The sequence below is a fragment of the Benincasa hispida genome, chromosome 9 (genome assembly GCF_009727055.1).
Source record: "Benincasa hispida cultivar B227 chromosome 9, ASM972705v1, whole genome shotgun sequence".
Classification (NCBI taxonomy): Eukaryota; Viridiplantae; Streptophyta; class Magnoliopsida; order Cucurbitales; family Cucurbitaceae; genus Benincasa; species Benincasa hispida.
The window spans coordinates 61,401,598-61,426,994 of NC_052357.1; the positions used below are offsets into that span (position 1 = coordinate 61,401,598).

At 33.4% G+C, this 25,397-nt stretch overlaps 1 protein-coding gene and 2 pseudogenes across 1 annotated transcript; all 3 read right to left on the reverse strand.

Moving 5' to 3' along the window:
* Positions 1 to 3,797: 3,797 nt before the first annotated feature.
* Positions 3,798 to 5,408, reverse strand: LOC120084836 (annotated as a pseudogene).
* A 3,777-nt stretch (positions 5,409 to 9,185) lies between these two features.
* LOC120086646 (AP-4 complex subunit mu) lies at positions 9,186 to 22,252 on the reverse strand. The gene is made up of 13 exons (XM_039043383.1): positions 22,068 to 22,252; positions 21,733 to 21,827; positions 20,917 to 21,120; positions 20,569 to 20,685; positions 20,355 to 20,483; positions 12,262 to 12,388; positions 11,330 to 11,433; positions 11,142 to 11,246; positions 10,973 to 11,067; positions 10,740 to 10,827; positions 10,028 to 10,088; positions 9,873 to 9,946; positions 9,186 to 9,778 (listed from the first exon to the last, which is right to left on the reverse strand). Exons 1-13 carry the CDS (start codon positions 22,123 to 22,125, stop codon positions 9,680 to 9,682), a joined length of 1,356 nt encoding a protein of 451 aa, XP_038899311.1. The 5' UTR covers positions 22,126 to 22,252; the 3' UTR covers positions 9,186 to 9,679.
* Positions 11,532 to 11,630, reverse strand: LOC120087430 (annotated as a pseudogene).
* Positions 22,253 to 25,397: the final 3,145 nt, after the last annotated feature.

A 25,397-nucleotide genomic window follows, 5' to 3' on the forward strand; every position in this document is an offset into this window, starting at 1 on the left:
TTTTTTTTTTGAAATTGGAACATATGACAAAATTTAGGAATTTGTTCTGAAAAATAGCAAAATCATCCAATAATAAGATTTATGTCAACTCATGTGACATACACATGACCAAAACAAATTTGGATTTGGCCTTATCTGGTTCGTAGTTGTTGTTATTGATGAAACTACAAATACATGATAAGCAATCATAAATATGGTCGAATTCTATATACGGGATAATTGATTATTTTAACTGCCCATTTCCTCATGTAATTAACATAATATATCTATTTTATTATTAATTTAGATTTTGTTTAACTACTTTTTGAATCAACCTCACTTTAATTAAATATCCAGATTTTTCTACCAAATTTTATATTTTAAATTTCCATATCTAATCAAATTTCAAACTTATTCTAATTCTTGAATTGTTTTTTTATAATTTTATACCTATTCTTAATAAATTAGCTAGATATTTCTCATATCCTTGAAGGTTTAAATTGTTTTATATTATTTTAACCATTTGGAAAAAAAATATCCATCACTATCATAAAAGTAAAAAGATGCCCATCACTTTTGTTATTCACACAAAGTGTTTATCAATTTAGATTTTCTTATGGTTTTTTTCACAAGCTATGGTCTTTGCTATGACTTTACAACTGATTAGACTTATCTTTTCCTCTTTTCCTCTTTCCATCGGTTGATCGATTTTCCTCCTTTCCTCTTCCTCTGTTCTTGTATGATGATTCAATCTTCTTTTGTTTCATTATTACAACCAACTTTCTTTGTTTTTCGACCAAAGAAGATAAAATCTTGTTCATCGTAGAGAATCAGAGTTAGACACTACAATAAATCAAAACTTCCACGGTTGGTGGGAACGTCGGAGAATTGGAGTTATGATTTTTATGTGTTGGTTGACTATTTTCTAATGTACTTGTGAATCTTGCAAATACACCATACATATGAATAATAATTAATAGAAACATAACCTTCTCTTCAACTGAGCACATTATTATCAATTTTGGTTTATATAACTCTTTTTCAATTGGTTTAGTTTTTTTTACCAAATTTAGTTTTATCTAAATATTTTTCATTAGTTTAAACATGTTGTTATCCGCTTCAAAATATAATATAAAGTTAAACGTATTTTCAGAGCCCATCACTAATATACATTTACAGATACAGTGTAATTGTAATATAAAAAGAGATTAACTAATCTACATTACACATACAGTGTGATTGTATTATGAAGTTATGCGATTTTCATCTTCATTTTTCGTGTTTCCAGATTTTAATTATAGATCATCTTAATTTTTCTCGAACAATATTTATTTGAATCTATCTTTTGTTATCAGATTCTGCTTTATCTTTTTTATTATTTGTTTATATATTTTGTTATTATATTAATTTTTTGTGTGTATATTATTAATATTTCTATACCTATTTATTATTTTGATAAAATTTATTTTATATTGTTTCATTTAAAAAAAAAAAAAAAAAAAAAACCTAACTCTTATTTCAAAAGTTTCAATATATTTATAATTTTTGTGAAAAAAAAATTTAAGCACTTTCTTCCCTTATTTAAAAATATATATTTTTAAAAAAATCATAATTATACTTTATCTTATCATATCCTTTTATTTCTCTATTTCTTATTTCCCATCTACAACAAGCTTGTACCCATAACATCTCTACAAACTTTCCTTTAAAATCTATGCTAGCATACCCTCCTCACCACATTTGCATCTTGGGTCACATTCTTTAGAACCTTCCATTATTTCTTCTCTCATCATCACCGTCTATGCTATATTTTGGTTATCAAATCTTCTTTGCTCATTATTAATTGGTTCTCTAAGCAGCCGCATGCCACCAGTGGTGACCATTGCACCACAAACACACCATCGAAACAGCTGCCAATTGTTTCTTGGTGAGACCCATATTGGCAAGTTTTTAGATTTTCGAACCATTTCTAAGATTTTGACTATGCTATTTGTTTTTTAGTTTTTGGTTGAGATTGTAATTTTTTTGCTTCTAGAAGTTTAGATAGAGTGTATTTGTAGTTTTTGAGTTGTTTTTGAAGCATTGTTTATTTGTACTTAATTTGTTAGACTTTGGGTAGTTTGGTCATTTACCAATTTGTATTTCTATTATTTAAATTTGTTTTGTTATTTTTACAATTTTGAAACCTTTTTGCAATTTTTTCAAATGAAATTTTAAATTTTGCTATTTTTCTTGTCAGCCCCCCCTTTTTTTTCTTTTTATAAGACTTTTAAGAATATGATGTCTATTAGAAATAAACTTGAAAAAAATGGCATAGATGACCCAAAATGAAGGACACAAATTGAAATATTTTTGTATTTGTATATTGATAATATAATTATTAATTATTAGTGATATTAGTAATAGAACTTAAGTAGATATCAATCATATTCATGTATTATTTATATCGAATTCAGATATCAGTGGTAGAAATCTATTAGTGATAAAAGTATATTATTGATAATCATGATAAAATTTTCTCAATAATAGCCACTTATAGTTTTGAGTGAATCTTTCAAAATTGATAGTCACTAATAAAAGTCTATCAGAGATAGCCACTAATATTTTTTTTTTATCACCGATAGCTTAATCTTTTATGATTTTTTTCACAATTAATATCTACTCATAGAAGTCTATCATTGATAGCCAACTTAATGAATTTAATTAATAAAATTGAATCTTGAACTAAAGTGTAAGTGGATGCCCAGAACTTATCACTAACAGCATGTTATCAATTATAGAAGCTATCAACGATGACATGTTAGTTGATGGTAAAAAGAAATGACATAAGTTATCTATGACAGCATGTTATCAATGATAGAAGCTATCACCGATAATTATGGTATAAATAATATCGGTGATAGAATTTAGATGATATCTATATATTGATGATATCAATGGTATAAAAGTCAATTCCATTTGATGAAAGTTTTTATAGCCACTGCTAAAAGTTATCGGCGATAGCCACTGATTGAAGCTATCAATGATAGACATAGTTATTAGTGATATGACTTAGGTATATATCAATAAAATGAATGATATTAATGATATTGGTGATATGACTTAAGTAAATATCAGCGATAATCACTTATAGACCTCTTATTGATAAACTTCTATCATTTATAGCTTTAAATTTTAATCTTTAAAAGATGATAGTTTCCTTTCAAAAGTTGATAACTACTTATAATCTATCATTGATATTTACTGATAGTCTTTAGTGTTAATATTTCAAGTTTGATTCCAATTGATCAAAGTGTACCAACGATAAACATTGAAAATTGATAGCAAATTGAAAGGTGATATTTCAAGTGTTGCTATTTTAAGATTGTATTAATATTTCTCAAATTGAAAACTGTAACTGATAGCATCACTGATAATTATCATCAGTTGCTACTAGTGATAATTTTCAATTTGAGAAAACCAAAAGAAGTGTGAAATGGTGGACTGCGTGTGGCCTTTTTAGTCATTTACCTATATAGCTTCAGTGATATATGGTGCTAATTTTGTGTCATATTTCTAATGTGTTTATCCTTATTCTATATTTTTTTTATTATTTTGAGTTTGATCGTTATTTGTGCATCCGGCACGGGCCATTAATGGGCATCTACAAACACAAACGTTAATTAGCATTTAGCAGTCATTTAAATCCAAATTCAGAAAAGTCCATCACACACACCATTTTGGGCCTATTGGGCAGATCAGACCAACAATGTAAGGCCCATTTAAAATAGCCCATTTATATCGTAAGTAGACCGAGGATGTAGGCCTCCTTAGTCCTTTCAAACGTTCGTTTCTCCATCGGAAAAGCACTCTCCGGTCATATAATACTCAAACTTCTCAACCACATTCGCCGGAAGAGGCACGAGAACTCTCACGGCCTTAACATCTCCGATCACCGGCGGAAACAAGCAGAAGACATCGCTGGTTAAAGGGTTCAATTCAAGAGGCTTCCCGAACCCAAAATCCAAGTCCTGAAATCCCAATTTTAACCAGTCCGATATAACCAAACTGGACGACAAGTCGGATTGGAGGCTTTTGTCCTTCAGCAGAATGATCGTCGAGTTGACGTAAACGGTCATCGATGATCGATTTGGCGTTCTGCACCAAGTGAACGACGGCGTTTAAAGCCATGAGCAGGCCAATTCGTTAACAGAAGATTTGGCGCATCCGAGAACGAAGGTATTTCTGTAATAGCCGTGAGCTTGACGTGGCGGTTGTGGAACGGTGGGATTAGTGGACGGCCGACGGGGGAGATTTGATTGGGAAATAATTTGGGCCCAGGCATGCAGAAATTGGGACGTTCCAATGCCATCGCATAAACAGTGATTGATCGCCGTGGTTAGAATCATACCACCACACCGGAGATACGTAACCTGAAAATTCTCTAATTTTTAAATACCATGAATTCTCTTCTTCTTTTTTCTTTTTTTTTTTTTTTTTTCTAAAAAAAGAAATTACAAAAAAAAAAAAAAAAAAGAACAATATTTTCTGAAAAAGAGAAAAAGGAAACATAAAAGAATAATATTAACAAATAGTGTGATTTTTAGAATTTTAACCATAGAGTTCGAGTATGACCACAGTTTAGGTCCCTTTAACAACTATTTTTTGTTTTGTTTTTTTATTTTTGAAAATTGTTTTTGCTTTCTCACGATCTTCATCTTGATAAATATTTGAAATTTTTGACATTATAAAGTTCGGGTATGATCATAGTTTAGGTTCATAACTATTTTTTTATTTTTATTTTTGAAAATTTTGTTTGCTTTCTCACCATTATCTTACCATGATTTTCTTCTTCCTTAGGTAAATATTTGAATTTATTGCTAAAATTTTAAAAACTATTTTTTAAAAGTGATAATACACTAGTTGATTAATCTTAGTTTTCTAAATTTCTTTTCAACTTTCTTCTTCAAATAATTTTCTTTCAAATTTCTTAGTCATCATACTTACTTGCCACATGTTAAAATATTTTCTTAGTTTTTAAACACTTTAACATTTTAAATTTTACACTTCATTGTACAATAGTTTAGTAGATCAGCTATTGCAATTGGATCTTTTAACATTAAAAGCATTGGTTAAAATAAAGTATAATTGAAACAAATATTTGAGATATATAAATTATTGCAAAGAGGATAAGACTCCACATTTAACATATATATGTTAATTTCAAGCTTCTGAGGGTCCACAGGACAAGCCCTAAGCCGTCCAGCCAGGGGATAATAATCCACTAGAACTCTCGAAAGATCATATTTCAATAAACCAAAACACACTTCATCGAAAACCTTAGAAATATGCTTCGGAGTTTCGCTGCTTGGTTTTATCAAAACAGCGTCGTTTCGATACTCGCACTTTGGGACTTCCTCACTTTTGATCATCACTCCCTTTGCTGCCATTGATTTCATACTTTTTTTTTTTTTTTTTAATTTTTAAATAATGTGAAGTTGGATTTTGGAAGATGATAGTATGATATATTTATATAGAATTTTAGTATCAAAATATGTATTTGATATTTTTCTTTCACTTCTAATGGTTTCAACTTCAATCCATATTTAGGGCTAGCTAGCTTTGGTTTATTATTATGATTATTATTTTTAAAAAAAGGGGGGAAAAAAAAGGGTTGTATTTTTATGGTCTCAAATGTTTTAGATTTGCTTCCTATGTTTGAGTACGCTTTGGAATCTCGGCAAAATAAATAAATAAAATTACTTTTTACCATGGCTAATTATTTTATTTAAAAAAAATTGAAATTCTTTGGTGTCTTTTTTTGGGTAATAAATAAAACTTATTTGCTATCTATTTCTTTATATTGTTTTTCATTCTTTCATAAACTTTGAAATCAATTAACCAAATTATAAATAGCAATAATAATAATTTTTAAAAAATATTGTATATTATCTCTTTTTTAGTTTTCAGTTTTTTCAGAATTTTAAATTCCTCTTGAGTTTTGAGGAGTCTATTACGAAACAAAAAGAAAATGATAGTACTATACAAGCTTGTTCTTTTATAAATAGAAAATAAAAAGGTAATAATTTTAAATGATAAAACTACTGAAAATACTTTTAAATATAACAAAATGTCATTGTTTATCAATGTCTATCAATGACAGATTGCTATAAACATCTATCAATAGGCGATAAATCGTGATAGACGCTATGTCTATCACGATCTATCACAATCTATCACTGATAGGTTGATTTTTTTATATTTATAAATAAGTTGATTCATTTTTTTTATTTGAAACACGTTAAAATAAAACCCAAAATCATTATTCCTTCAAAAGAAGAAAAACCCCCAAATCATTATCAAGCATCTCATTATTTTTTAAAAAAAAATCAAAAACATGTCTGTAATAAACAGGTTAATTTAAGAAAAGGTTAAAAACAAAATTGTTAGAATGACAAAAAAAAATATAATCATTATAATAGAATGACCATTGAACGAGAAGCAAATTTAACTTTAAAACTTTCTTGAAGAAAACTAAGGGGAAATTTTGGTAAAGATTTGGTCTCTAATACTTTGTGAATTATAAAATGTAACTTCAAATTTGTAATAATTTAATCCATATACCAATAATCTCATCAAAATTATATGTCAACTTTTTATTACATAACTACTAAGTTTAGATAGGTAAGAAAGTTTATTAAATTTCAAATCACATATTTTTCACAATAGAGACTAAATCATTACAAATTGGTAAAGTATAATTACTAATTCGTTACAAGATCATAGACTATATTATTATATATTTAAAAGTATAAGAACTAAATTATCACAGTAGATTAAATTGGGACATTATAATTACTAATATGGTACAAGATCAAAATCTAAATTACTACATATTTAAAAGCATAAAAACTAAATCATCGTAACTTTCATAAAAGTTTTAAAAATATATATATTTTTTAATCTTCACATATGAAGCGTGATTGTGAATAAAAAAAAAGTATTTTGTGTTTCAAATGACTATCGCTTTAACTTTTTTGTTGTGTTCCACACCAAGTGAAATCCTTCCTTAGTCTTCTCATGGAATGAAAATAAAATCTTGTCAAAAGGACTTGCGTAGAGATAAAACTCATCGGGTTTGGGCCCCGGGATCCACTCCGAACGGGATGGAAAATCACCAAATGAATGGGGAAAGAGTGGAGAATTTTTTCCCGTTTTGCAATTTGGGACCGGGGATGGAGAATATATTCCCCGACCCTAACCCCGCCTCGTGTCCTCACCCCGTCTCGTATATAAATTATAAATTTATAATATATATATATATTTTGTAGATTTTGTTAGGATAATTATGAAGGTTACTTTATTACTTTAATTCGTTAGATGTTGTAATATTTAGGATAGGATGTTCTAATTGCTGAATTTTAATTTATAAAAATTATGAGAATTTAGCATTTTAATTATATCTTTTTGAATTGAATGTGTATTATTGTTTTTATTACCAAAATTGATAATATTTTATTTAAATGAAAGTTGTATTGGATATGTCTAAAGAAATGTCGAAAATATATATTTAATGGAAATAAAAAATTGTTTGAAAAAAATGATTGCGGAAAAATTTTTCCGTGGAAAATCCGATCCCCGCAAAATCCCCGCCCTGTTCCTCGTTGAAAATTTGTGAGGACGGAGAATGGAATAGGGGACGGAGATGGGGAAGGCTTTCCCATCTCCACCCCATCCCATGGATATCTCTACTTGCATGATTAGATTAGATACCTTGTCTAATTATTATACCAATGAATTTTTATTTTTGGCCACAAGTTAGGTCAAAAGCATCTCTTAAACCAGAAACTCTTCACAAAATTAAATGGGGGTAATCAAAAGAAGTAAATGAGTAAAAAAAAATAATAATAAATCAAAGAGATTACCAACGATCACTACAGTGCCAAAGTAGTAAATTTAGTTAGAAGTGACTAAAAATTCAACATTTAGTTAATTTAGGTTTGTTACTCCTTTAATTTACATGTTAATTTGTCAATCAAATGAAATCATTTTTTTCTTTTACCCGTAAATTAGAAAATATTCCTTTTTTTTACACGAATATTTTCTACCACTCATCTAACTACGTGAAACAATGTGATAATATAAAGATTTAAACATAAAACTTCTATAGACCACCTCCTCTGATAACATCTTAAATCATCGATTATCCTAAAAATTTAAGTTGATAAGTGAAAGCAAATTTAATTATATATCACTAAAAAAAAAAATAGATTTTATATCATTAACAACATCTTTCATCCATCCCTAAATAATTATAGTTGGTCGCCACCAATTTCTATAATTTTAGTAAGCTTACTCTGCCTTCTTTATCAAAAGCTACGAGCCTACGATGCCAAGGCCAGCTTGGCCAATGAGATGAAATCTGATCCTTAGCCAAGGACAAAAAAAAAATCATGATTTGATCACATCAGAAAATGCTCCACAGAATTGAACAAATTCGATGCATTTAACTTGTTAATGTACACTATATCGTAGATTACCGCTAGATCTCTAGTCGACCCTTCCAGTAACAATCAACTTTTTGTGATTGAAATGATGAGACTCCCATTTTGGCTGTCCATACCGAGCAATGAAAGAATATCTTTATCATATCTATTTTCAATTTGAGATGCAAGGTTAATTATTATAGTCAATGGTTATAATAAACTGTAGGTTATAATAATTTATGTATGAAGATCATACTATTTTAATTTGGTTATATAATAACCTATTTTTAAGATGCAGACTACTTTAGTTAAATTATAATAACGTGTTTGGTATATAGAATATTTTAGTCTAGATAGAAAATAGTAAATATCATAATAAATAAAGAAGATGAATAGAACACTACAACAAAGTAGCAAAGATAATAGTTGAAAACATCAATTATTATAATTAGGACCAAGAGTGGCCTCTCCACAACTTCTAAGTTTGGTGACCCAGGCAATGAAAACAATTTTACGCTACACTTCGCCATTTGTATATCCATCTTCCTTATCTCTAATCAACATTTTAATCACAGTAAATTGACTGGTTAAAGAAAAGAAAATATTAAACCAAGGGCTCTATTCAAAACGCATCATTCTTTTTTCTTTTTTCCTTTTTCCTTTTTCCTATTCTAATTTCTGTCGCTACTAAACTAATAAAAGTAGAACCAATAATTTAAATTCCATTCAATATATTCAATATATTCTCAAAAAACTCAAAACTTGTAAACCCAAATATTTGCATAAATTATACAAATAAACTATGGAGTGAAGAAAGAAACCCTATAAAACGATGGAACTCAAAACTTGTTATTCTAATACCTAATCATCATGATGTTCAAAAGTTCAAACCAAATACATCAGAGCAAATTTCAAAGCACCGACCTGTCGTACTATAATATGGGCCACTCTAAGCCGTTGTTTCCTAATCATTACTTTACAATGCAGTTTTCGACATATAGATAACTTTAAGCATTCCAATCCACACTATGAACATTGTAGACCATAGCTATCCTGAGAGATGCACTTGAAGAATTGATACTCATACTCGATACTTCACAAAAGGATGAAAATAAGTCCGCATGATGCACCAAACACAGCCTCAGATAACCAACCCACAAGAAGTGTTTATTTTGCTTACTGACAGTGCAGCTCAAAATAATAAAAGAGAGAAACGAGATCGAGGAAGGTTACATTCACAATCGAGCAACGTACGAATTTGCTTGCGTCACGTATCTAACCCACCTATACGGATTATAGGTGTTAGACTTCTTTGCAATCTGCAAGTACTTAACCTGCACGTAAAAAAGGAAGATGTTAGCATCTTATAATCGATTATCAAAGAAGATGATCATAGGGAGATGACTTGGTTGCGTTCAGATAACATGCCTGGAGCCTTGAAGCGTTGTACATTGGAATTGTGAACGTCATACTAACGGGTCCAGCTTCTTTCACGATGTTTCCTGCCATGCAAAATATATTTTAAATGCATATTTTTACTTCCTAAGAGAAGTATCTGGTTCGTCGATGCACAACAAATTTACCATGTGATTCTTGTGAAAATGTGAGCCTCGCACGCAAAGTATGTTCAGATCCACCAACAATCTGCCATGTAACAGCCCTATTAGTAACAATAAATTTAATGCAGAAGTCTAATGATAAGAAAACAAGAGACTGGCATTCTGTTATGCCCCCAATAGTTAAAAGAGAAAATTACGGATGGTGAAAGCCCAAAGGGGTAAAAGCAGGGCAGTAAGTTATGTTGGATTCTCCAGGTTACATGTATGGGGGAGTGATGCACGAGTGAGGCAAGGATAAGTTGTGGAGGTTTTGAGAAGGAAGAGAAACTGAACTTCCCAAATTGGACTAGTGAGCGTAATTGAGCTTGTAGCTCTCTCTGGCTAGTGGATAGTCAAACATTACAAACTTGATACCTAACACATTGAGTTGATCTATATTTTTAAGGAAACAAATAGTTTCTTTGAATTAATGAAATGGAAGAGGGAAATACCCTATATTTCGAAAGGGTTAGGTAAAGGCTCTACAATCGGCAGATATATAAGAGACATGCTATAAAAGTGAGGAATTCTAGGTAGTGATCTTAGTTGACTTATGTATAAACTGATAATTCATTTAATAAAGGCGAAAGAAAAGAGACAAATGATATGCTCAGAATAACTTGCCACTCAGGCTCTCTAAAATCATTGATAAACAACAGCTCATTAAAGAGGAAAAAAGTTGAGGGAAATGTCTTGCCTTCTTCAAACCCCATTCAAGTCTCTTGTTCGCTTCTTTAAAATCAGTTGTATTTCCAACTGCTCCAGGTTCCAACTCAAAACTGACCCTGAAATGTCATAAATATAAGAGAAAATTAGAATGATAAAAACCGCAGGAGACTATTCAACTGAACTCAAAGAAATGAGTTCAAACGACAACCAAAAATGAAAACCATTTACTAATGACATCTTTCTGTGCTGCAGTACACATACCTCGTTGTGAAAGTTGGCAGTGGCATCTGAATCATAATTGTGTTTGCTGTGATGCTGGAGGCAAATTCAGCACGAACTTTAAGAATTACTTCAGCCTGAAAGAGATCAATACTATTAAATAACAAAAATCATGAAGAACGTTAACATACAAGAGGGAAGTTATTTCAACCTTAAGGGATCCCGCTTCTTCAATTAAGGCATTAATACGAAATGGAGGCTTGAATTCCTGAGTCATTCGATAATTCATGACAGGAAATTCGCCTTCTGGTGGTACCTTTTAAAAATTGAATCGAGAATGAGTCTTATTCACAAATAAGCCAAAGCAAATAACGTCTTTTTTTTCTTTTTCTTACTAACCAAGACCAAAGTTCTGTCAATGTCAAAATTATCGAGATGCACAGATTCATGAAAATTACAATCATCGAGGATAACTGTCCCTCCACCAGATGAACTGCTATAATCTGTCACCACAGGTTGAATCGAGATGAGTCCAGAAAATGTTTAGGTCGAGAAAAAAAGTAATCACCCGATCAAAAGAAACACACTAAATGGGAGGACAAAAAAAATATACATATATATATATATATATTGTTAACAGGGAAAGGCTGTTCCATCCCTGTCAGGGGAGATGACAACCATCTCTCTTTTAATTGAACACATAGATAAAAGCTTTTATCAACTTACCTTTCTATTTCTAAAGAACAAAAACATAAATTCTGGTGCCAAAAGATATCAATAACTAAAAACAGCTCAAATTCAAATATGGAGGTAGCAATTTATACAACACATTAATCATCCATAATATATCTTTGTAGTAGATAGAGGACGACTACTGGAGAGCAAAAAAGATTAAAAACACACGCACCATATACATATATAAGAGAGCAAATAGTAAAGAAAACCCATAGAACATGATAGAAGTTGCCTTTAATTAGAAAATATAATGAAAAATAAAATTCAAACTCTTAGCCAAAGTGAGCTTAGCTCAACGATATTTGGCATGGTCTTCCTTCCTAAATGTTGAAGGTTCAATCTCCCACCCCCACAGTTATCGTACTCAAAAAAAATTCAAACCCTTAGATTTTCCTTACTCCACATGACTTCTCTACTTCCCCAAACAACAATTGCAATCTAGTTACAACTTACAAATACCCCCTAGGCCGCTACCATCACCATACTCACCTAGACACACAAGGCATCTATTGAAGGTTACTCGAACTTGAAGCTCCTACTCCCTTAAATTGCTTCTCTAATTTACATCAATGCCCTAACAGAATACAGAACCTTACCATAGATTGACCTTCCACCTCTCCCAATGCTCAAGTCCTCATTAAGAGCAAGGCGAATTTCTGGGTTACCCGTTAAATAGCTCTTCATTTGAATGGTACCATCAATCTCCGAAGTAAGTATATAACCCTGTAGTCAACATATGGTAATTCATTATGAAAATCCAGAGGCAAAAATATATGCATTTAGCATGAACTATTACAACACATTGTCAGATAATTTCACCTATCCTATTGAGGAGAGATGCTTTCTCCTAGTAGAATTATAAGTTAAAGCGTGGTAGCATTTAACAAGACACAAAAAAAAAAACATTAAAAAAAAGGTGTGCCCATCAAATTCAAAGGAAAATATATCAATTCTAAGAAGTGAAGTTCTCTCTCTCATTTTCTCCGAATATGTAGCACTTGTGTCATCATTGAAATCAATGAATTTTAAAACTCTCCCAAAGCTTTTCTATTGACTCCCACTTTTTAAGTTTTACCAAGTAATAATTTGCCACAATAACTGGCCCAGTGACACCAGCACTGGCTCCATCAAGGCAAACTAACCAACTACTAACTTACTCCTCCATGCAAACCATATTACTTAAACCCAATAACTGGCCCAGTCACAGCTAAACAGGGAAATTCAATAAGGGGCCACGAAGGATGTACTCAGATAGAATTATGCAGGGTCCATATTTTATTCACGCAAAAATTTTGAGAACATAATGAATGGTTGAGAAAAATAAGGGATTGTCCATCAATTGCACGAACACATGAAAAATATCCTTTCTCGTGCAGCAGTCAAAATTAGGCAGGCATCAAATGATGCAGTATAAAAAGTAAATTTAAAATGGATGAGTCAACACTCCACATTATATATAAATTGGAAACATCCATATGAATAATTTGATAAGTTTAACAGAGTTGAAGATAACAAAGAGGAATAACCGAAGCTGTAAGGACTGGATTGATAGGTTTGGGAATCCGAGGCAGACGAGAGGGCCAAGAGTTACCTCGGATCACTGGCCCATCATTCTGACTTCAGGATCTCTGAACTGGGATCCAAGCCCATTTCGTTTTGAGAACATGTGGCTTGATCACCATCTTTTAAGGCTAATATCTCGTCTTGGTGGAGTACGACAGTTCAAGGAAAATGGGAAGGCTATCATCTGATGGGAAAGCTGAGGGTGTTAAAAGGAAACCTTAGAGTGTGGACTAGAGAAGTTTTTGGAGATATCCAAATTAGGAAGAAAGAGATTTTAGCTAGAATTGATGAGATCGACGCTCTTGAGCTGGAAGGCCCTCTCGTTAGTATGCTGAAAGGAGAGAGGGATGATTTGAAAGGTAAGCCCAAAAGAAGATTTTCCCCTTCCTCACATTGATGTTCTGGTGGACAACACTGGTGGACATGGGATGCTGTCCTTTATGGATGCTTGCTTTCTCTTGATACAACCAGATCAAGATGGCCGAGGAAGACGGAGAGAAAATGGCATTTATCACAATATCAGATAGAAGCGTCCCTTGTTTCTATGAGAGGAGGACGGGTTAAAGGCGATGCAAGAACGTATTCTCTAATCTAAGCTTTTGCTGAGTTGATCAGAAAGGAGAATGTTAGAAAGGAGAATGAGTTGGAGTCAGAAGGCCAAAGTTAAATGGGCCAAGGAAGGGAATTGTAACACTAGCTTCTTCCTTAGAGTAGCTAGTGGTAGAAGGAACAAGAATCATATCGGCTCTCTAATTCTGGAAAATGGGGTGTACACTAGTAATGACAAGGAGATTGAGGAGGAGATTTTTTTGGCCTTCTCTAAGCTCTATAGTCCAATTATTCAGGAGAAACCATTTGTGGAAGGCATTGACTGGAGCCCTATTTCTCCTAGGGAGGATGAGGAGCTTGCGGCTCCCTTCACATGGGAGGAAATCAGAAAGGCGGTTTTTAGTTGTGATAGGAATAAATCCCCAGGCTCAGATGGCTTTACCATGGCTTTCTTCTAGGACAATTGGAATTTTGTTAAGGGTGATTTAGAGGGGGTCTTTAAAGAATTCTTCGAAAGAGGTATTTTAAATCGGTCTGTGGAGGAGACTTACGTGTGTCTAATTCCTAAGAAAGAGAATTCTAATAAGGTGAAGGAGTTTTTTTGAAAAGGAAACAAGTCTCTTCATTAATATAATTGAACGAGACTAATGCTCAAAGTACAAAAGAGTTATACAAAAAGCAAAAAGCATAAGACCTATGGATCAGGAGAATAAGGTGAAAGAGTTTAGACCTATTAGTCTTATAACCCGTGTTTATAAGATCTTGGCTAAGGCTTTCGCTAATCGGTTAAGGAAAGTCTACCATCTCTGAGGCGCAAGGACCTTTCCTGGCTGGAAGGCAGATCTTGGATCAGACTTTTATAGCCAACGAGGCCATCGAGGACCCTCGCATGAAGGAGGGAGTGGTGCTTAAACTTTGACTTTGAAAAAGCCTATGATTATGTTGACTAGGATTTCTTGGACAAGGTGATGATGAAGAAAGGTTTTCGGTTTAGATGGAGGATGTCGATGTAGGATTGCATTAGGAATGTGCAGTACTCTATCCTAATCAATGGAACCCCAAAAAAGGTTAATTCAAGTTTCTAGAGGTTCAAGGCAAGGGGACACCTTGTCCCCTTTCATGTTCTTACTTGTCGTGGATGTCCTAAGCCGGCTTATTTTTAAGGGAGTGGAAGGAAACATCATTGAGCCTTTTAGGGTTGGTTCGAATGAGGTGGCATTATCACACCTCCAGTTTGCTAATGATATAATTTTGTTTTGCTCGGGGAAAGAGGAGTCATTCTTGATCCTTAAATCACATGGTTGAGTTTTTTTTAAGCCATGTCTGGTCTTAAAATTAAGAGGAGCAAGTGTCAAATTGTAGGGATTAACAGTGATCAAGAGAAGATCGAGAGATGGGTGGAGATGTTTGGATGTGAGGTTGGTTCTTTCCCTTCTTCTTACCTTGGGCTCCCTTTGAGAGGTAATCTGAGGGCTACGACGTTTTGGGACCCCATTTCTGAGAAGATTCGCAAGAGGCTTGTTATGTGGAAGAAAAAGTTTTTTCTCCCAAGCAGGTAGGTTAACTTTGATCAAATCGGTGCTAAGTGGCATTCCTGTGTATTACGTTTTCCTTTTTCAGGTTCCTAGCTCGGTCTGTAAGAGTTTGTGAAAATTCTGGTAATCCCCCGATCATTAAAAGATATATGAGGAAGAGAAAGAGAGAGGGTGAATTAAATGTAAACAATTAAAATAAAGGAATTAAGTTTGTTACTGGGGTGGGGAGTGTAACGGTTTGTGTGGGCCCAAGAGGAAATATTCGATTAGTTAGACAAATTGGCTATTTAAGGCAGTGAGGAAGAAAGGTTGGGCATCTTTTTGCATTGTATTGAGTATAGCTTGAAGAGCTTGCGAGGGAAGGGATTCTCGACTCCCATGGCAATTTTGCCTAAATAATGAATACATAAACTTCTGTGGTATCAAAGCCAACGTTCCTCGAGGGATGGTGAAGAACTAGGAAACACATATACTTCTAATTGTGTAGAGAATCAATATCAGATACAAATACAATACGGATACGTCCAGATACGTGGTAGATACGTGTCTGATACGTGATTTGAAGTATCTGATTTTTTTATTTTTAATTTTAATTTTCAGATACACGTATCTGCTTCCAAATACGTGAAGGGGATATGTGGGTCAATTTTTTTTCTTTCAAATTTAAGCCCAACCACTTAAAAAGCCCAACCCACAACCCATTTTATTTTAGTGCATGTTTAGGAGTGATTTTAAAATCATCAAAAATCACTTTTTTCATTTTAAAATCACTCAAAGACACACTTTTAATTACTCAAAATTAATTTAGTTTTCAAATTTACACTTTTAAATGCAATTTTCATATCATCGAAATTAGTCTTGAAGGATTAAACATATTTCACAGTGATTTTGAAAATGACAAAAGTGAATTCAACTATTTTAAAATCACTTCCAAACATAAAAATCAACTTAAATTGAGCAATTCAAACAAAATAAATTAAAAATGATAAAAACATAAAAAAATTTTTAAAAAAAAAACTCAAAACGTGATTAAATCTTCATTCTTCCCTTCTCTCTCACTATTTAAATCATGATTCACACCCCATTCATCCTCAACTTCATTCTTCAATCTTCATCTTCTACTTCTTTCCTACCATCTACTTTAGTCGCTCAACAATTACTCAACGTTACTGAATTTTTTTTCAAGTTTTCACTCTTTTTTAATCTATTTTAATCTAACTTAAAATAAATATTATAGCAATTAATTAGACAATATATATATAATGTATCTTCAACGTATCCGTATCTTAGTTTTATAGAAATTAACATATCACCACATCAAATTGTATCCGTATCTGTCTTTGTGCTTCTTAGGTGAAGAAGATGGAGGCCCGAATGACAGCGATCGAAGAACATTTCACCTAGCTGCAAGTGGGAATGGAGGCACGAATGGATCAGCGTTTTTCCGAAATGGATCAACGATTTGGGGAAGGGAAAAGAGCAACAGAAAAAGTGATGGATAAAAAATTTGAGGCTATGAACAAATCGATTGAGCAGAAAATGTCATCTACGCTGGAGGGTCAAGGTCTGAGTTGTCGGAGCGAACGTTGACGGACCAAGAAAAATAACCCATGAATGAAAGCGAAGGACAGAAAGGGAGTACAATGGAAAAAGAAAAGCGAGAGGTACCTCTTTTCGATATGCGGCTGCAGAAGCTTGAGATGCCGATTTTCAAAGGAGACGTGGGAGAGGATCCGCTGGGATGGTTCCACCGAGTTGAGCGGTGTTTCATGGTTAACCGCTTGAAGGAGAAAGATAGGCTCGAAGCTGCGGTCCTATGTTTGGAAGGGGAAGCCCTGGAGTGGCATCAGTGGGAGGAAGAAAAGACGCCGATGGACTCCTGGGCAAGGTTCAAAGAACAACTCCTATTGTGTTTCTTGTCGGCGAAGGAGGAAGACCGACAAGCTCAGTTTCTCAACCTAAAGTAGGTGCGAGCTTATCGGAGACGATTCGAGCAACTATCTAGGCCTCTAAAAGATCTGTCTGATGACACAATGGAGAGTAAGTTTGTGAGTGGGCTCAAGGAAGAAATACAAATTGAAATGAGGATGTTTAAATTGGTGGGTATCAAGAAGAAGATGAGGATGGCCTAGCTTATTGAGGATAGTGAAGAAGCCCGAAGAATTAAATGGGGAGGAGGCGACTGCCCAAGCCCAAACCAACCCACCAAAACAAGCGGGCAACACCGGCCCAGACTACCAAGCCCACTGGATCAACGTCAACTCCGGTTCAAAATAACCTAACTCCAACAGCAGCTCGAACTATTTCTCTTAGCCCTAATCGAAGCTCGTTTGCTTCGTCAAATATGGTACCCTTGCACAATATCAACAGAAAAACATTCACATTAGGTTATTTCAAACGTCTATCTGATAGCAAAATGCAATCACGAAGAGACAAGGGATTGTGTTACCGTTGCGACGAAAGATACACGCCTGGCTATCGCTGCAAAAAGGAGTTGAATCTCTTAATTTATAATGATGAGGAGGGGAGGGGGGATCATTGCTGAAGGGAACGAAGGACTCATAACCGAGGAAGTTCTCGAACCCACTCTGGAAACGTTAGATATGGTCTCAACAGAAGCTGAATCGGCCAAATTGTCTCTTTACTCCCTGGCAGGATTGGACACCCCAAAAACCGATGGCCAAACAGAAGTGGTGAATAGAGGGCTAAAGGCATACTTGCAATGTTTCACTATGGAGTCACCTACGAAGTGGGCAAAATGGCTAGCTTGGGTCATATAACTATAACACATCGTTTCACACATCACTAAAGAAGACCCCGTTCGAGGTTGTCTATGATAGACCCGTGCCACCTTTAATATCGTATGAAGCTGGGGTTGCTATCGTAGGCACGGTCGATAACCTTCTCAAAGATCGTGATGAGATGCTGAAACAATTGTGCGCCACGTTGGCTCGAACACAACAACGGTTGAAGTCACTAGCTGATACCAAACAAAGAGATGTGGAGTTTGCCATTATGGACTAGGTGTACATTAAACTCCAACCCTACCGACAAAGCACCCTATTCATCCACAAACATCCTAAGTTGGCGCCTCGATTCATCGAGCCTTATCAGATTATTGATCGCATCGGACCAGTGGCCTACAAACTTGATTTACCAGCCAACATCAGTATCCATCCAGTCTTCCACATCTCCCAACTTGGAAAGGTAGTAGGTTCAGTTCTGCCCAAAGTTGCAGCCCCCCTTTGCTGAACAACGACGGCCTCTTACATCCTCAACCGGATTCAATCCTCGGTGTATGCAAAGTTAGAGCTACAGTGCTCTATCCTAATGACTTTGAAGTTCTAATCCGGTGGAAGGATATGCCACCAGAAGACGCTACATGGGAAAATGGCCTCCAAATTATGGGACAATTCCCAGATTTTCACCTTGAAGACAAGGTGGTTTTTTGGGGGGGGCAAGTAATGATAGACCCCTGATCATTAAAAGATATATGAGGAAGAGAAAGGGAGAGGGTGAATTAAATGTAAAAAATTAAAATAAAGGAATTGAGTTTGTTACGGGGGTGGGGCGTGCAACGGTTTTTGTGGACCCAAGAGGAAATATTCAGTTAGTTAGACAAATTGGCTATTTAGGGCAATGAGGAAGAAAGATTGGGCATCTTCTTGCATTGTATTGAGTATAGCTTGAAGAGGTTGTGAAGGAAGGGAGTCTCGGCTCCCTTGGAAATTTTTCCTAAATAGTGAATACATATGTCGAGTTCTATCAAATTCATGGGGAACTTTCTTTGGGAAGGTGTGGATGAAGGGAAGGGTGGTCAGTTGGGAGGCGGTTGGGCGGCCTGTACATCAGAGGGGGTTGGAGATTGGTAACTTAAGAACTCACAACAGAGCTTTGTTGGCTAAGTGGCTTTGGCGCTACGCCCTTGAGCCTGAGGCTCTGTGGCATTAGATCATAGTGAATAGGCATGGCAACCATCCCTTTGAATGGGGGTGAAAGGGGTTAAAGGCACACATCAGAACCCGTAGAAAGATATTTTGTTTGAGCTTCCTACTTTTTGGCATTTTGTTCAGTGTGTTGTGGGGGATGGTTGGGACATGTATTTTGGGAGGACCAATGGATGGGGGATAGTACTCTCTCTTCTGTCTTTCCGAATCTTTATCACTTATCTTCCTTTAAAAATCACCCAATCTCGGATTTTTTTAGTTGGTCTGAGAATTCCGTGTCTTTTTCCTTTGGATTCCGTTGCCATTTGTCCAATAGGAAAACAATGGAGGTTGCCTCTTTTCTTTCTTTATTGGAGGGATGCATCTTTAGGGAGGAGAGAAGGGATGTTTGCATTTGGAGTCCGAATCCTAGCGAAGGGTTTTCTTGTAAATCCTTCTTCAGATTGTTATTGGATCCTCTCCCCATGGGAAGTCTGTGTTTGATGTTATTTGGAGAATTAAGATTCCTAAGAAATTCAGGTTTTTTATTTGGCAAGTCTTGCTTGGTCGTGTGAATACTCTTGAGCTTGTGAGGAGAAAAACCTATTTGTCAGAAGGCGAAAGAAGACCTGGATCATCTCCTGTGGAACTACAGTATGCGAAGACTATATGGAGTTTCATCTTGCAGGAGTTTGATGTTAGCATAGTTGGGCAAAGAGATGTTCGTGCAACAAGTTCCTCCTCCATCCGCCTTCAATGAGAAAGGTCGTTTCTTGTGACTCACTGGGGTGTGTGTTGTTGTTTGGGATATTTGGTGGGGAGGAATAATAGAGTGTTTAGAGGTAAGGAAAGGGACCCTTGTGAGGTTTGGTCCTTGGTGAGATTTCATGTTTCACTTTGGACTTCTGTTTCGAAGCTTTTTTTTGTAACTAGTCTATAGGTAACATTTTACTTAGCTAGAACACTTCCTTTAGATGGGTATTTTGGTGGGCTTGTTTTTTTTATATGCCCTTGTATTCTTCCATTTCTTCACAATGAAGACCGTTGTTTCAATTTAACCAAAAAAAAGAAAAAAAAAAAAACTGAAGCTGTAAAAGAATAACAAGAAATACTCACACTTGAGCTGAATGTGACACTAATCTTCTCAATTATGTCAACAAAAATTTCCTCTCTTTTTCTACCTCCAGGCTCATTTGCAACCACAGACTTAGTGACAGCTGTACCTGGCATCCGTTTGCTTCCTTGCTTCAAAGAGACAAGTAGAGAAAGTCTACTAAAGAAATATTAAGGCATAAAACTGAGAAAGATTGTTACATAGTATAGGAAATACCACAAAAATGGAAGCAGGACCAAGGGTAGGCAAGCGTGCAGCATCAACCACAATTGGCTCATTAAATACATATGACTTCAGCACCTCCGTTGAAGTTGTTTGAACATAACCAAAATCCTAATACCAATTGAAAACCATATAACAAAATGCACATAATTAAGATTTAGTATGTTACTATCACACAACATATCTTCTAAACAGCAACACTACAGCCATGAGGCATTTAAAAGAAAAACTTAACCACCAGATAGGATAAAACAAATAATTTGCAACACAATAAGATGGAGCAAATCTAGTTGTTAATTTGTTAAATCCTGAAAAAGAATAGGGAAAGGATAACAAACTTACAATAACTTCATCTAGCAACTCATACACAAGAACAAAATTTTTCCTGAGGGAATCTTCATTGAGAACCCCAAGGTAATCTTTGATGACACGTGCAATTCTTTGAAGAAGTTCAAGAACAAGAGAAGGCGATGCATTAATCCTTGTTGTAGCAACAAATAACAGTCCTACGACCTTCACGTGAAAGTAGTTTACACCATCCAAATTCTGGCACCAAAGAAAGATGACACCAAAAAGAAATGTAAAAAATAAAATATATGAGAGAGAAATTGTATGATCAAAAAATTTCATTTAGAAGACAAGTCAATAAACAACACCAAGAAGCATACAAGCCAATAGCTTTAATGCAAAATATTGTGTTTAATGTAACAAAAATTTCGGCATACATTGAACTCAATGTCCTAGAGCGACGCACAAAGTTCACAACTCCATGGACTGCATAAACTGGTGAAATACAGGAAATACATGCACGAAGATATCGTTGATCTACTGCCTATTAAGAAAAACATAAAAAGTAATGAATTGCAACAATCATTTCCACGTACATTACATTCAATGTCCAATCCGAAAGACATGGTCAATAGCTTACAACAAAAGCTGGTGGAATGCAGGGAACAGACGCACGAATATATCATATATATCATAAGAGCTACAATACAGAAGGTAGGAAACACTGCTTCCCATTGAGAAAATCAGAAACAGAACTCTAACAACTACTTTTAATTTGAATCTGCATTTCCAAATTCTAACACTACAGCGAGTATGCAGCAAACAAGATGCCAGTTGACTACCACGCAGTCAACACAAGAAAATACCTACAAAGACAGGGGGCGCATCTCCTTCTCCGTCTTCCTTCCAGAATTTCACTTTTCGGAAAAAGATCTCAGCACTTCCTTTCGGTACTTCGCCACGATCTGCATACATTAACAACAACCACGACATAATGAAGAAAATTTACTCACCGTATCAGATTGTAGACAAATAGCATATTCGAAACCAACAAATTACAAGGTTTTAAGCTTTCTTAACACGTCACGACGTTCTGATTCAGAATAGATAACGCGAAAGAAAACAGTACGATACGAGAACCGATGCAATTCAAAGAAGGGGAGGAGAAAAATCTAAAACACACCAGATCTGGAAAAAAAACTTACAATCTCGGAAAACGATGTTGTCGCCTCTCTGCGAGAGCACGAAGAACTGTGAAATCATGGCCAATTATCAGCAACCGTGTTGAGGTTATCAAAAATCGGCACTTCTCCAATTCGCAGAGACAACGGGGCGCGAAGGAACTCAACCGGATGGTAGACTCTCCGAGCACTTCCCTCGGAAAGAAGGTAGACTCGGACTGTTTGCTGTTTGCCACGTCCGCAGACGTCACGTTAAAATCACGTGACCAACAAAACAAAATTGGGCCGACGATTTTAAGCCTTATCTTCCTAGCCCAATTAATCACTGTGGGCCTCAAAACTGAACCACTGGGAAAATTACAAGCCCACAAACTAAACCATTGGAAAATTTGCTAGATTGATACTTTTAATTTTAAGGTTTTCTACGCATGTAACCTAATTAAATAGGCAAAATTACAAAAATATCTCAAATTCACCATTTTCTTCATGAATGGCCTAGTGGATTATAATATTTCATAAAAATCAAGCTCGATAACACCCTTATTCATTTCTGGCCATTTAGAAAAATGGAAAATACACAACTATGGAAATCATGTGCATTAATTGGTTTTTTCCAAAATTGTTTATTTTTCTCACTCCTTAATTACCCTGTGTTTTTCTCTCCGTCACCCACCATTACAACGCCTTCCCCATCTTTTCTCTATATATTCTTTTTTCAATTTCAAATATATATGAATTTATTTTAAAGAATAGTTTATGCACTAATTTATCATGTTAGCATTATTGTTATATAATATAAAATATATATCTGCAAAATAATTAAATATACATGTGTATATATGACAACTTAGGAGAATATATATCTCAATAGAAATGAGACTAAAATTAAATATGAAGTATATATTAATATTTGTTCTAAATGCATTTGGAATAAGCGTACATATTTTAAATATAACTCGTATGTATACATCAAAAAATAAAAAAAAAATAAAAAAAACACAAATGAAAACGAAGATTTATAACCATAATTGTGCATCGAATGTAGTCCATAAAAACTGAGGATTCTAAATTTGAAGTCAAATTTTGAAATATGTAAAATAAAAATATATATTTACGAAATAATTAAATATGCATCTCAATTGTAAATATATATATGTATATATATGACAAAGTATGTGAAATAAATATCTTAATAGAAACGAGACTAAAATTAAAATAAGCACTATATAGCATATAAAAACCTTAAATTTGTACTAATTCAAAATATATTGGGAGTAAGCATCATATATATTTGAAACAAACCTCTTATACATACATAATAAATAAAATATAGATGAAAATGAATATTTGTAACAATAATTTATACAACCATCGAAAATAGGGATTATGAATTTTAGGTCAAAATTTGAAATATTTTAAAATAGGAAAATTCGTGATAAATTTATAACTGATTGGAAAAAATATCATTCAAAAATAAAAACTTCTAAAATCAACGGAATGATGTTAATTATGACAAATCTTACGTTAATATAATATATATAAACCGAACTTAATAAAATATTAAATTCTTTTAAAATTTTCTAAATATTTTAATTATAAAATAATAGAAAATTTTAATATGAAAGAGAATGTGTGATAAAATAATATAAATATTTGGATAAAATTAAGGATTTATACCATATTCAATAAAAAAAGATCATTAATGAAAGTACACAATTAATGAATGTTGACATATAATGAAACTAAGGGTGTGTTTGGTGCGTGATAAAAGTAGAAAATTGAGTTGAGTTGAGTTGTTAATTATTATCTGGAGAGTTAAATTATCTGGTGAGTTAAATTGTCTGTGTTTGTTTGGAGAGTTAAGTTTAGTTGATAATTATTGTTTGTGTTTATTGTGCAGAGTTGAGTTGAGTTGGGGATTTGATGCAGTTTTTTGTGAATGAGATTAGTTCTTTTTTTTCTGTTTGTTTTTTATTTCATTCTTTTATTTTTTAGTTTTATGCTTTGTTATTGTTGATTAATTTTCAAATATACACATATTTTCTCAAATCATTTATGACATAAATTGGACAATCTCAATTTTTTTCTCAATTTGTACAACATACTAGATTGTTTTTCATATATTCTTTTCAAAAACTGTAATAATTTTAATTTTCTTCAATCGGGAAAACATACTAACAAAATATATTTCATATTGCTGCTCAATTAATTGGTATATTGTATATTATATGTATATATATTAAAGGTAATTGTCTCAATTATTAATTGGTATATTGTATGTATATATATCGAATCTTGCTAACTTAACTTTATTGTTTCACATATCATACAGTTTATTTTTATATAATATGGATAGTATATTTGAAATTGAAATTGTACATAAGATAATTACCTTTCATTTGATTATGATGGTGAGAATGTGATGTAATACAGTAACATTTTTCATAAGATCACAAAAATGATATGAATCGACCGAACATGTGGCCGTTTCCAAAAAAAATCACAAAATATATGTTATTTTCGATACTATAATATCCATGTCATAATACAAATATAAAAATTACATGTCATGACGTATGGAAAAAAAAAATCAGATCTGGATCCAAACGGCAAACATGAGAAAAGAGAAAGAAATGAAAATATATTGATTTTTACAGTTAGTTTTGAGGGGATAAAAAATGGTTTTGAGTGGATAAAAAAAAGTTTTAATAACTCATAAGTTTTCTTTATGAACTTAACATGGGAAATAAATACTCATCCAACTCTATAACTCATATCCATTTATCAAACACCTCCTAATTGTTTTTTTGAGTAAAAAACCTCTCCAAATGGTTATTACTAAAAACATTTTGAATTATTTTTAATATTTTGACTACAGAATAATACAAACATTTAATAGGAGAGAGTATATTACTGGTAAAAATTGTCCCAAAAAATTTGAAGATCTAGATTAAAAATATAATTAAAATTTAGAATATTTATGAAATATTGTTTGTGAAATAGGTCCATTTGCCGAGGGCTAGTTTTGATTGATTTAAAAGAATATGTTTTTCAAAAAATTATTTTTATTTAAATTCTTGTGATAAAAACGGTTAAAAATACACTTCAAAATCTACTTTCATGGTTGTCAAATATTTCAATTTTTTTAAAAAAATAAACACTTAAAAATGTATTATAGACATCCTTGAATCTTTCTTAATTTTAAATAGGATGAATTAAAAAGTGTGAGAAAAACTCTTAAAAATGAAAGAAAAGACGTTGAATAACTGGGGGTGAAGATTCGAAATTTTAATTTTATGGTTGATGATAGAATGTTGGTTGGTATTACAAATCAGAAATTAATGAACTTGTGCA